General features: G+C 37.0%; 1 protein-coding gene across 1 annotated transcript in view; it reads right to left on the minus strand.

Moving 5' to 3' along the window:
* LOC122815461 (extracellular calcium-sensing receptor-like) overlaps window positions 1-15004 on the minus strand; it is a 399086-nt gene that overhangs the window by 55529 nt on the left and 328553 nt on the right. The window contains exon 5 of the mRNA XM_044087978.1: window positions 6992-7115. Within this exon, the coding sequence (XP_043943913.1) occupies window positions 6992-7115 (124 nt within the window). The remainder of the gene's footprint in view (window positions 1-6991; window positions 7116-15004) is intronic.

Raw genomic sequence — 15004 nt, forward strand, 5'->3', positions numbered from 1 at the left:
AAAGTTCGCTCCGGAGAACCAAATGAGGGTACAGACCAAGTACCAAGAAGTTGTTTTGAATAACAAAGGCAGTTTTATTGTACAAATACCCAAATGCTTGTACACATAATACGTTTTCGAAAGTCTTCATCAAAGGCAAAACAGCAAATCACCAATATCCTCCCTTTAAATAAATCAATCAAACCAGGCATAGACCAATGATTTCATTGAAACAATTATATACAAAAGTTTCAATTAAAAGATGTTAAAAAGCACAAACACTAGTCTTTCACTTAATATAAATAAAACACAAGTTCCAAAAACCATCATAATGCATAAAGATAGATACATAAATGTAATCTATATGTATATAACCTTAAATAAAAACAATAATATTAGTGAATCATTTGAAAATGGTGTGTGTATGTAAAAATATATAAAAATAGTTTTTCTAAATCTGTAAGCTCATACTGCCCTCTAGTGGCAAATTATAATTTTGCACTCCTCAACTTTAAAACTGGCATTATAGAAATTGAATCATTAAGGCCAGGAATCTTAGTGGCTTCTAATATAATCTGCCAATATAACTCTCTGTATTCTAGTTTGGTCTCCCACATACCTCCCCTAATTTCTTTGGGTACCACTTCAATAACAAAAAAATTAAAGGAAGCTGATGGACAATTGAGAATATGTCTAAAAAGTGCATTATTCATGTTCTCCTTTTTTATTTCATAATAATGTTCATGCATCCTGGTTTTTAGCTTCTTTTCAATTTAGAAAAAGTATTTTTATATATTTTTTACGTACACACACAATTTTTAAATGATTCACTAATATTAATGTTTTTATATATGGTTATATACATATAGATTACATTTATGTATCTATCTTTATGCATTATGATGGTTTTTGGAACTTGTGTTTTATTTATATTAAGTGAAAGACTAGTGTTTGTGCTTTTTAACATCTTTTAATTGAAACTTTTGTATATAATTGTTTCAATGAAATCATTGGTCTATGCCTGGTTTGATTGATTTATTTAAGGGGAGGATATTGGTGATTTGCTGTTTTGCCTTTGACTAAGACTTTCGAAAACGTATTATGTGTACAAGCGTTTGGGTATTTGTACAATAAAACTGCCTTTGTTATTCAAAACAACTTCTTGGTACTTGGTCTGTACCCTCATTTGGTTCTCCGGAGCGAACTTTTGCTTGTTTTTGGTTATCGGTGTTCGCTTTCATCTCTCAACTGGGTTTTTATCATCTAACTATACCTATCCATGTGTGAGCAATAACCTATATATGTGTGTATATACGTGTGTGTGTGTGTGTGTGTGTGTGTGTGTGTGTGTGTGTGTGTGTGTGTGTGTGTGTATGTAGGCGTGTGTGTGTGTGTACATATGTAGGCGTGTGTGTGTGTGTGTGTGTGTGTGTGTGTGTGTGTGTGTGTGTGTGTGTGTGTGTGTGTGTGTGTGTGTGTATAAATATATATATATATATATATATATATATATATATATATATATATATATATATATGTGTGTGTGTGTGTGTGTGTGTGTGTGTGTGTGTGTGTGTGTGTGTGTGTGTGTGTGTGTGTGTGTGTGTGTGTGTATATGTATGTGTGTGTGTGTATATAGATTATATCTATATATATATATATATATATATATATATATATATATATATATATATATATATATATGTATATGTGTATATATGTATATATGTAGTGTGTGTATGTATCTGTGTCTATGCATATATATATATATATGTATGTATACTCTTGCATGTATATTTGCTTGAATGTATATATGAAAAACTTAAACATTTATATACTCTTATTCAATTGTGAAAGGCAATGATCTACCAGGTTCTTATCTGTATGTTCTGTACACTTGTTTTTTTAACCAGAAGAGGGAATATCCTCTTATTGTATACTAACGGCTGTAAAGTCTACCATCTGTATGTTACTACTCTGTAATTTATCTCTTGTAAATCTTTCTTCTCTCTGTAAACTTATGGAGTTTTTCTCCCCAGGACTCCGCTGAAAACAGACACTTGTCCAGTCGGACTATCCCGGTAAACAAATGTTAACTAAATAAATAAATAAAACATTGGCCTGTACTATAATCTACAAGCCTATTCCCATGTACACAACCTTTACCTGAATAAGACATTCCAGGGCATCGGTGCTTCCATGCTTGTTGTCACTTAACCCGTTTTCTGATGTTGCTTCTCTCCTTCTGTCGGGAGAATTATTTTTGTTTCCACTGACAATCTTCATTGACTTCATTCTGCATGTGGGGGCTATCTGATTTGTCAATCAGCAGCCATTCTGTTCATCTGTCCTCCTAAATGCCTTCATGCAGGTCACAGACCATTTCATAGAAGTGCTGTTCCTGCACATGTTCACTGACCTGCCAGTCTCAGAAGCTCAGCTTTGTTTCACAGTTCCCACCCATTATGCACAGTACTATTGAAGTTGGCCTGCTGATGCTATGATTAAATATTATCAGTTTTAACTTCAGAAGCAGCCCTGATTGCTACAGGACCAACTTCAGCAACGATTAAACATGTTTGTGATACAGTCTTGAGCATGTCACAGTGATCCTGACAGACGGAAGGAACTTATTTTTTGTACCGCTCCTCAGTGTAACTTCATTTATCTGCTTAGCTCACTCCTGCACAATTGTAGTGTCTCAGTGCAGTCTGAAAAGGTACAACTTGCTGCTCTTGAAACAGTAAATAAGTGCATAGGGATAAACACCTGGCCATCAATTCACTGTGTCAGGAATGCCAGATAAAAATAAACTCCTTCCGGTATCTGTATATTTCCTAGGAGAAATCCTCCAGTTAAACCTCTCAACTGTCGAAATTTTCACAGAATGTTCAGATTTTTGCCTCATATTTTTGGTTTGTTTCTCAAAAACTTTGTGGTTTTCTGGCAAATCACTGAGGATTGAGGTAAATAAATAATGGCATACATTTGAGTTTAAGACTTCATATCTTTCAGAAAATGCATGCTAACACATCCTGTAATTTTAGCAACTTTCTAAGTTTATAAGAGCTATATTGAAAATCTGCCCTTGCTTTTGGGCCTTTGACCCCACATTATTTTAGGTACTGTCCGGATTTCTTGATCCAAGAGGTTGGGAGGTATGCCCCCAGCACCCAGAAATGGTGACCAGAGAAAAAAGACCCCATCAGTTGTCCTGTCTTACTTAAACAGGATGTAGAATGATGAATGCAACTTATGTAAGACACATCTGGTGTACCCTTTACAGCTTTGGATACCTGGTCAGTGAACACAGTTCACTTGCAAGTATAGGTCAGGTGGTCTGCTTGTACCATGAAGAATTATGTCTCTAGAAACTGCAGCATACTCCAACCTTTCACACCTTCCATGCAACCGACAGTGTGGAGATTTTGTATTTTAGTGAGGCACTCTGTGTCCTCCTGCTTTTCCAAACCAGCTGATGTAACCACTTTGTAGATGCTGTGAGCTCCCCAACATCATGTTTTTAATCATTTATTTATTTGACATTTGTTAACCAGGTTAGTACGACTGGGTAGAGACCCGAAGAGAAAAGCTCTAACACTACAAAAAAAAAAAAACAGTGATTAAAAATTGTAAATACATACAGGAGAAAACAAGATTAAAAAGAACTAACATGAAATATGCATCGAACAGTAAGTAACAAGGTCAATTATGTTTTTTTTTACCTGTAAGACAATAATATTAAGATCAATTTAAAATGGATGTAGTCCAAATTTGCTAAAGGTATGTTAACCAGAAAACTGCATAATGCAATAGGAATATTAGAGTACAGGCAGTTATAAGCCAAGCTAGTAGGATAGCTGCACTGAGGGGGTGTGTGTAGGGTAAATGCAGGAGAAAATTCTAGGTAGTAAGTAGGTGAAACAGCAAATTAGGGAATAAGTGAAAGACCAGAATAACAGAAGCTAAGGTGATAACAGTCATATTAGATGAGTTCTAGACATATTGCTGTGATTCTGTCATCTCCTAGTGGGACTGGAACCCTACTTCAAAGGAATGCAGGCCTCTCACTTTATCTTCTAAAGTATAAATCCAGATTAATAAGTTTCTGTTCATTTTTAAGAGATCTGCAAAGCATCATCATAAAGTATCCTTTTTTACTCTTTCTAAACCAGGAACCTTCCCCCAAAAAGTTAATGACATTTTTTTTGATGGGTGATTTTACAATCCTTCGATTGACTGGAGCACCTGTACTACAGAGGCTGGGTATGCCAACATTTTCCTAGACTTAGTAAATGCTGACTCCCTTATGTAAATAGTTATCCAGTCCATAACAGTCAAAATCTTCTGGATCTTATCCTCACAAACATTGTAACTACTTATACTACTCCGATATCATCCTGTTATTTTGTCAAATCCAGTCACAAGTCAGTCATCGTATCCTTTAGGAAGTCTAAACCCATCATGATGGACATTTCTGAATTAAGAACTTAAAAAAAAAAACAAATTGATTAAAATTATATGATGAGCTGTCAAGATTCAAGTACATGATTTACAGGCCCCATTTAACCTCATTTGTCACTTCAGGCCCCATGTAGTCTCTCTGTCACTCCAAGCCCCATGTAGCCTAATCTGTCACTCCAGGTCCCATGGAGCCTTATCTGTCACTCCAGGTCCCACGGAGCCTTATCTGTCACTCCAGGCCCCATGTAGCCTAATCTGTCACTCCAGGTCCCACGGAGCCTTATCTGTCACTCCAGGCCCCATGTAGCCTAATCTGTCACTCCAGGCCCATGGAGCCTTATCTGTCACTCCAGGCCCCATGTAACCTCATCCGTAACTCCAGGCCCCATGGAGCCTTATCTGTCACTCCAGGCCCCATGTAACCTCATCTGTATCTCCAGGACCCATATAGCATCATCTGTCACTCCAGGCCCCATGTAGCCTAATCTGTCACAAAAGGCCCCATGTAGCTTAATCTGTCACTCCAGGCCCCATGTAGCCTCATCTTTCACTTAAGTCAATGAATTTTGCTTCCACAAACAGCATAATCCATATGGTATCAATACTGGAGAATGTAACAATAAGCCACCTTGGTTGAATGCCAACATTAATATTCTCTATAATAAAAGAAAAAGGCTACCTAATACCTATAATACAGTAGACTGTATTGGCATTGAAGACTGTAAAAAAATCTAAAAGCTATCATAAGGAAGATCAAAATGGAACATGAACTAAAATTAGCATCCAAACCCATGAATAATCCAAAATTTATAACTATGTCAGACTGCTAAGAAATAACACATAATAATGCCCTGGATTAAGTCATATGGTATTACCTACACTGACCCTAAAGATATTGTTTATACACTCACAAATAAATGTATTGTCAACTTCAGAACAGAAACAGTCTGAACTTACACCACTTCTCTTCCTCCTCCATATTTATTATAGCAATAACTTCGCGCTTGGTAATGCGCATTTACCCACGGTGTTATGTTTTGGTTTGGAGGATAAGCCGAGGGGGGACAAACAAAGCCAACCATGGGTAACCGTACCCACCCCCACCCAGCAGAAGTGGGTTATTGCTATTATATTTACAAATTTATTAAAAAGAAACTATTACTTCTTTAAATAATAATGCTGTTATATAAATGCCTGTTTACTACCCTTCGCAGAGATATCTGGGCATCTGGGTATGTACACTACTGCTGTGCACAGTACATCAGAGTTGTGGGTAGAACGGAGAAAGCAAGTTCTCAATGTTTTTTTTACATTTTCATTTTTTAACATTAATGAATTAAAATTTAATTTAACAGACATTCAAATAAATTCTCCTTATCTCTCTTATTTCGCCATGTTAAACTTATAAACTTATTTAAAATTTACAGCTAAAGCAAAAATAAAAGTCTTTCATTGTTTAAGACAACATTGTTAAAAATATGATAAATGGGTTTAACATAAAAAGACAGCTAGCAAATAACATACGCCGTCTCTATTTTAACTTTATGTTTTAAAGTATCGGCTGTTAAATCCATTAGACTAACGAGAAAAGTAATACACAACTAATGGTTTGCCATTAAATCCTCCGATGTTTAACGGGACCTTTGGCCAATTAATAATCCCGATGACGACGGGATCATGGTATAATGTAGAATATGTCCTAACTGCAGTCTCTGAAACTAAAAATGCCACCTTTATTGGACCTGTCAATATACCTGATTGCTTAATAAAACAGCATAGACTCACCCAGTCTGAACCCCTCATAAATCTGTTGAAATTAAGCAAAATTTCAGATACATTTCTGAAGTATGAAAAAGGTTAACAATATACACTTCCATAAAAGTGTCTCCACCTTGTGTACTGGGAACTATATACCCACCATTTCAACAAACCTAATTTACAGTCCTGAAATGTATTATATCTGATTTCATAAGCTTGGATATATATAAAAAAATGTATTGACTTGATTCAACGTGAAGGCATGTAACGCTACATGTATTTGCTTTTATTTGTTATTTTCTACATGGTAACCAGAAAAAACTGCCCCCACAAAGACCTTTTCCACAATTATTTGGTACATAGACAAAAAAATATTAGTAACAGAACAAATGATGTTCCCAACCCCAAGATCCAAGATCATTCTTAACAGTTCTAACATCTCCATTCCTGCTTGCTGTGTGTATCAGTTTTCTCATGATTTAATTTATGGACAGCAAATAAAAAGTCCTGTTTGTCCTGTTTCTCTGCACAAAGTAAATCCTTAGCCATACCCAGGTCACTGGATTTAGTTTTCAATGCACAAACCATGGAAATGTAGACAAAGTTATTCTATACTGTGAACAATTTAACAATTCCTGTCTATATGTATGTATGTCATGTCAGCCCTGTTTTAATGTTAATTTATCAATTGTATATCACATTACTTCACTTTCTGTTTAATGTGTAAGATGGTGCAACATAGTGTGGACAGTTTGTTTTCAGGTTTAACTATTCACATAACGAGGCTTACCACTTTGATTTGAAATCTCTCCTTCTGAACAGGGGATACAGTCATAGCAGCAGACTGGTTGTCCACGGTGAACTAGTTTTCTATAACCCGGTGAGCAACTGTCACTGCAAACAGAGCGAGGAGCCTGGAAGAAACAGGAAATCTGCTGTATAATGAATGCAAATATTTACTGTTACTGAGAAGGAAAAACTCACTAGTATCACCTTGTATACTGCAAGAATCTGACGATAGGAGCAACACGTCATGCTGAATGTTAAAACACCCCACTCAGAAAAAAACTCAGGTATTGTACTCCTGTTATACAGAACATCTGACAAACGTTGGTCTCATTTCTCTGTCTCCTACAGATTCAGATTCCTACAGTTTCAAGAGGCCTAACTTGATTTTGCAACATAAACAGGATTTGGCATTAGCATATTTAAAGCAAGACAAGAATGTATTTTCATGTATTATTTTTTATATTATTACATTTTGGTTCCATTTTATAGTGTGATTTAAGCATAGGCCTTTAAGGAGATGAGGCACACATTTCTAATATCACACACTTCCACTGGGAACCCCTCTGTGAGTCTGAACATTGTTTGTATTTGAGTCTTTGTCTTTGGTGCATTGTACTTCACCTCCACTAAATCTTCAAACATTTCCAGGACTTTGACCCATTTTAGAACCACCCAAATCAGCTTCTTTGGGGATTTCATCATATGCTTTCTTCAAATCTAAGAATTACCAGTTGGACTCTCCAGATCTCTAATGTCTTCTTAACTATCTGTCTCTCTGGAAAAGATCCAACCAACCATGCTGCATACTGATTTGAACCTGCATCTGAACTGCTTCTCTTCCAGTTTATTTTTACTACTCTCTGCTTTCTTTTGTCAGTCACCCACTCCAGACTTTTCGTGCAATGTCACAGGATTGTGATGCCTCTGTACTGCCCACAGTTATGAATGGCTCTATTGTTCTTGTACACTGTCACTAGTATGCTTATTCTCAAATCATGTGGCATACATCTTTCTCTCCAGGCTGCTATGAGTACACACTGGAGTCTTTTCTCCCCTAACGCAACCAAAATCTTCATTATACCCGCTGTGACCTCATCTGAGTCTGCTGCTTTTCCCAACTTCATTTTGTTTACTGTCCTTACTTCTTCTAGGGTGCATGCCTCTTCTTTTTCTTTTATCATAGGCTGTGTCTGGGGCAGTACAGCTTCTGTTGGGTTTTCTTTATTCAGAAACTGCTGGAAGTACTCCTTCCATCTGTCTTTGATGCCCTGTGGACTGGTTTATAGGTTCATAGGTTCATAGGCTTATAGGTAGGTACTAGGCTATCAGTCCATGGGCCTAAGTAAGCCTAGCCAACAAGGTTCCCTGGTTTACGCCACCCAAGAAAGTTAATTTCCTGTGCCCCTGTTGAGCAGAGCCACAGAAGTGATCCCCGGGATGTATTTCCTATTTCTCTTCCACTCATCAAAATTTATCTTGAAGAGTGCTAATGAGGAATGGGTAGCTTGTTCTGGAGTATAGGAAGTCTCTGGGACAGGAATCTATCCCTCCATCATGTTCTGTTTTTTATGGTGACAAGGTTTAGGTCCCTAGAGCATGTAGCTTGGAGGAATTGGGATTTCTTTAGGTGTAGCATGTCCAACAGCTCTGAATTTAACATAGCTTTATATGTTAGGCAGAGATGTCCTCGGAGTAGGCGATATGCTTCAGATTAAAGCTGGAGTTTTTTGAGATGGTCAGTGTAGGGCATCTGCTTGAGGCCAGTAATCCTCTTTGTGAGGTACTTCTGTGGCCTTTACAGCAGCTGCAGATGTCTTGTGAGGTACATTCCAAAAGGGGTGTTGTACTCTATAATGGGTCTAATGAGTGCCGAGTAGAGGGGAACAGTGACCTCTTTTTTCCTGGATGAGAACCCTTTTGTGACGCGGTGTGCCACATAGAAAGTTCATGACTACTGTGGTGATGTGATTATCAAAGGAGAAACTACTGTCCACCTAGGTCCCAAGGTCTCTTATCACACAATGAGCAGGTTGTTGCCGGCATCCCTTACGACGGATGTCTGATGACCATCTTCTTCATCTTTTTGTCTTTATCTTGCAACCTCATAGAGTCTGCTTGTGTAATTTACAGAGTCACATCCGGACGTTTGTTCAGTTCCTCTGATGCCTTGTTCTTTACTACTCTAACTGCTCTCTTTGCTCCACCAATATTCCTTCTTATCCTGCTCCAACTTTTCTATCTCCCATTTTTTTCTGCATTCCTACTTTCTTCAACAGTCCACCTCAAACTCTTCTTTCTACCTTATTCACATACCTGACACAGCTGCATATACCTCTGTAGTCCTCACACGTGCTGTTCTCAGGTGCTGTGAACATACCTGACGCAGCTGCATATACCTCTGTAGTCCTCACACATGCTGTTCTCAGGTGCTGTGAACATACCTGACACAGCTGCATATACCTCTGTGGTCCTCACACATGCTGTTCTCAGGGGCTGTGAACATACCTGACGCAGCTGCATATACCTCTGTAGTCCTCACACGTGCTGTTCTCAGGTGCTGTGAACATACCTGACACAGCTGCATATACCTCTGTGGTCCTCACACGTGCTGTTCTCAGGTGCTGTGAACATACCTGACACAGCTGCATATACCTCTGTGGTCCTCACACATGCTGTTCTCAGGGGCTGTGAACATACCTGACGCAGCTGCATATACCTCTGTAGTCCTCACACATGCTGTTCTCAGGTGCTGTGATTTTTCTTCAACTCCATCTATTTCCTCTTTTTTCCTGTGGTGTTACATCTCTGAATAATTCCTCGAGCTCTTGTGCTTTCTCTCCAGCAACTTCCAGGTCTTCAGCCTGGTCTCTTTTGACCACAGAGCCTTCTCTGACCACTGCTTGCAGCTGAGTGTGAAGCATTGCAGTGAAATCTCTAAATGTGTCTCGTTCCTTATGTGCTTGAATTAGTTTTGCTAAGCATTAATGCTGCTCTTCCTAAAGCTGCATATACTGATGCCTTGTTAACTCTGCTAGTGAAAAACCTTTCATTGTGCTTGAATTATTATTTGTATTATTATTGCATGTATCAGCATGCTGTATTTCTTTGGTTATCTATTCCACGTATTAGCATGCTGTATTTCTTTGGTTATCTATTCCACGTATTAGCATGCTGTATTTCTTTGGTTATCTATTCCACGTATCAGCATGCTGTATTTCTTGGTCATCTGTTGCATGTATTAGCATGCTGTATTTCTTTGGTTATCTATTCCACGTATTAGCATGCTGTATTTCTTTGGTTATCTATTGCACGTATTAGCATGCTGTATTTCTTGGTCATCTGTTGCATGTATTAGCATGCTGTATTTCTTGGTCATCTGTTGCACGTATTAGCATGCTGTATTTCTTTGGAATCTATTCCATGTATTAGCATGCTATTTCTTTGGAATCTATTGCATGTATTAGCATGATGTATTTCTTTGGTTTATCTATTCCACATATGAACATGCTATATTTCTTTGGTTATCTATTGCATGTATTAGCATGCTGTATTTCTTTGGTTTATCTATTCCACGTATGAGCATGCTGTATTTCTTTGGTTATCTGTTGCATGTATTAGCATGCTGTATTTCTTTGGTATCTATTGCACATATCAGCATGCTGTATTTCTTTGGTTATCTATTCCACGTATTAGCATGCTGTATTTCTTTGGAATCTATTCCACGTATTAGCATGCTGTATTTCTTTGGTTATCTATTGCATGTATTAGCATGCTGTATTTCTTTGGTTATCTATTCCACGTATTAGCATGCTGTATTTCTTTGGAAACTATTCCATGTATTAGCATGCTATATTTCTTTGGTATCTATTGCACGTATCAGCATGCTGTAATTCTTTCATTATCTATTGCATGTATTAGCATGCTGTATTTCTTTGGTTATCTATTCCACGTATTAGCCTGCTGTATTTCTTTGGTTATCTATTCCACGTATCAGTATGCTGTATTTCTTTGGTTATCTATTGCATGTATTAGCATGGTGTATTTCTTTGGTATCTATTCAATGTATTAGCATGCTGTATTTCTTTGGTTATCTATTGCACGTATTAGCATGCTGTATTTCTTTGGTTATCTATTGCACGTATTAGCATGCTGTATTTCTTTGGTTATCTTTTCCACGTATTAGCATGCTGTATTTCTTTGGTTATCTATTCCACGTATCAGCATGCTGTATTTATTTGGTTATCTATTCCACGTATTAGCATGCTGTATTTCTTTGGTATCTATTGCACGTATTAGCATGATGTATTTCTTTGGTTATCTATTCCACGTATCAGCATGCTGTATTTATTTGGTTATCTATTCCACGTATTAGCATGCTGTATTTCTTTGGTTATCTATTCCACGTATTAGCATGCTGTATTTCTTTGGTTATCTATTTCACGTATTAGCATGCAGTATTTCTTGGTTATCTATTACACGTATTAGCATGATGTATTTCTTTGGAATGTATTGCACGTATTAGCATGCTGTATTTCTTTGGTTATCTATTCCACGTATTAGCATGCTGTATTTCTTTGGTTATCTATTGCACGTATTAGCATGCTGTATTTCTTTGGTTATCTATTGCACGTATAAGCATGCTGAATTTCTTTGGAAACTATTGCACATATTAGCATGCTGTATTTCTTTGGTTATCTATTCCACGTATTAGCATGCTGTATTTCTTTGGTTATCTATTCCACGTATTAGCATGCTGTATTTCTTTGTTATCTATTGCACGTATTAGCATGCTGTATTTCTTTGGTTATCTATTGCACGTATAAGCATGCTGAATTTTTTTGGAAACTATTGCACATATTAGCATGCTGTATTTCTTTGGTTATCTATTCCACGTATTAGCATGATGTATTTCCTTGGAATCTATTGCACGTATTAGCATGCTGTATTTCTTTGGAATCTATTGCATGTATTAGCATGCTGTATTTCTTTGGTTATCTATTCCATGTATTAGCAGGCTGTATTTCTTTGGAATCTATTGCATGTATTAGCATGCTATATTTCTTTGGTTATCTATTAAACGTCAAAGAAAAAAGGTCGTTGCTCTGCCAAATCCAGCTGTCCGTTAACAGGTACACAAAAGTAAAAGAAAAAACGTAGCCGGATGCTGCTGATATATAAAAATAAAGCAATTTATTCCAAATATAAATACAACACGTTATGAGCGCTTTCGGGTAAATCCCTTCCTCAGATATATACATAACAGTGCATTGCCATTATTTAAAAAACATCTTATCCAATCATCTTTCAGTAAAATACCCGCCTTTTATTAAGCACAGGTTTGAGAGGAACCACATCGTTTAACCCTGGATCCCTATGTGCTGTCAATTCCAGGATCCACTTAGTCTCAGCCAACTCAGTGCTCAATGTAATGTCGCCCCCCCTACTGGTCAAATGCAGGTTAACAATGACCCTAAAAGTAAAACTGTGTAGTGGATATTTCTTAACATGCCTAAACAACGCATTACTTTCATTAGCATTTCTAATACTAGATAAATGCTGAAGTACCCGTTCTTTCAATTTTGATTATCTTCCCTACATAGTAACTGGGACATGAATTACATTCAGCTATATAGACTAAATCAGTGGTATTGCACGTTGCCCTCCCCTTAAAAACATACACTTTGTCATTGTTCGGGTGGCAAAACTCCACTCCTTTTTTAATAAAAGCACAAGCCTTGCAACGACCGCATGGGACAGTCCCTACTCTGTCCATGGCATTCCTTCTATCAGATGACATCCCTTCTCTGCACAGAACATCCTTCAAATTCTTGTTTCTTTTGTACACAAAACTCGGTTGTGTGCCCACCATGTCTCTTAAAGACTCATCACCTGTTATGATATTCCAGTTTCTTCGTATAATATCACTAACCCCTCTAGTATCACTTCCATAAGTCAATGTAAACTTACGGGTATGTGTTCTGACACCCTCCGTCCCTTGGTTATTATACGGTGTATCTAACCATGGTCTATATTTATTGGATCTGTATTGTTTGTTCCTACTTATAACATCCTTTACCATGTTCTCATTGTACCCTCTCTCAACAAAACACTGGGCCATATGTGCTAACTCCCCCTCAAACTGTCCATCATCCTTACTCAGCCTGGAAATACGTCCTACCTATTCCACGTATTAGCATGCTGTATTTCTTTGGTTATCTATTCCACGTATTAGCATGCTGTATTTCTTTGGTTATCTATTCCACGTATTAGCATGCTGTATTTCTTTGGTTATCTATTCCACGTATTAGCATGCTGTATTTCTTTGGTTATCTTGCCAGTTGAGCCAGTGGGAGCCTATTCAGCTGCAGCTGCAGTTCGGTTACCTATCAGCTCTAACTTCCTGCAGTTTTTGTGGTATCTTTGTTAGTTGTGTTACTTGAAGTACTTGCAGTTTAGCGGCTATCATTACTGTGTTACTGATTGTTTGAATAGCTATTGTCTCAGCTTTGGTTGACTAGCTTCTTGAAGTTTTGTATTATTGTAACTAGTTGAGTTAACTGAAGTTTCTGCAGTTTCCATAATGTTATTGATTGTTTAGCTAGCTACAGTCTCAGTGTAGTTGACCATGTACTTGAAATTTCTACAAGTTTTATGCTGTCATTGTTAGGTGAGGTTTTGTATTGTTATGGCCAGCTGTGTTTAAATTGTTTTTCTATATGTAGTTGAGGATTGCTGATTTAGTGATCATTTAAGTTATTGCAACAACTGCACCTACTAAGTCATTAAGTTGGTGTTCGTCAGTTCTTAACCTATGAAAGCATCATGTTGTCTCAATCTATGGAATTTCTCACATTTATGTATTTATGTCTCCAGCTATCCATGTAGATGTTATCTATCTATCTATTTCTGTCACTATCTATAGCTATTAGATTTTGTTGAATAGGGATATACTCTTCATAACACATATTTTTCAAAGTCAGCATTGGTTGCAAAACAAATTTGTAAATTAAGGCAGAGAAACATTTTAGTTAAATCCATAGAGAAAAATAAATAGAATGCATACAGAAACAAAGTACACACATTTGACAATAACATTTAATTGCTGAACTATTTAAACAGTTTTTTGCTAATGTGATTTAGCCCTGAAACTGATTGATTTACAATATATGCAATATAGGAGGAGGAATGTCAGAAAGAAGAGATAGGAGTGTCTTATAACAGTAGGAAACTTAAAGGATGAAATTAAAAAGAAAAGTTAATGTAATCAGTTGGGTAAGACTGGTACTGCATTGGTATATCTGTAACAAATATTAGTTCATAAAGTTGGTTATGTGTTGCATAAAATATTGCTAACATTTTTGTCTTAGCATATCCTATAATCAAAAGATGTATTCTCATTTTTAAAATCATAGTTCTTTCACTATTCAGACTAAAAGCTGCTTGCAACACCACATGCTTAGTCAGATTACAGATCCTAAAACTACAGTATCAGTGACTGACTGCTTATGCATTCCAAAACTCTTTTCTCATCCTTGTTTTTTTTCTCGGGCTCCAACTTAATCTGATAACATTCTTCGATGCATGGATATGTCAGATCTACAAGGTATAATCTTTTCAAGAAACTGCTACATTCTTAAATCCTCTTAAAGCTGTTTGTCTTCTCACACTGGCAACTGCACAGTTTATCTATTTTTTTAGGCTTTGGTTTCAGACCATTTGATGTATAATATGGCTCATGTATTTCAGACTTTCAACTCTTAATTTACATTTTGACTTACAGCGTTTGAAATGTTTCTATCCTAAATTACTTAGCTGCTGTGTAATAGTCTTTTTATCATATGCTCTTCTTGTGTGAGGCCTTATGTCAACAGTGGCGAATGGCCTCATTTGGCAAATTACTCCTGAATCTGAGAAGCACCCCTCACTCAGGTGATCATCACTCAATGGGTCCTCTCATCCTAGCTAGCTACTTGGTGCCACACACGGAAGTTCTTAGATTCATAGGTACACAGGT

The sequence above is a fragment of the Protopterus annectens genome, chromosome 1.part1, assembly GCF_019279795.1.
Source record: "Protopterus annectens isolate FY-2018-M chromosome 1.part1, PAN1.0, whole genome shotgun sequence".
Lineage (NCBI taxonomy): Eukaryota > Metazoa > Chordata > Ceratodontiformes > Protopteridae > Protopterus > Protopterus annectens.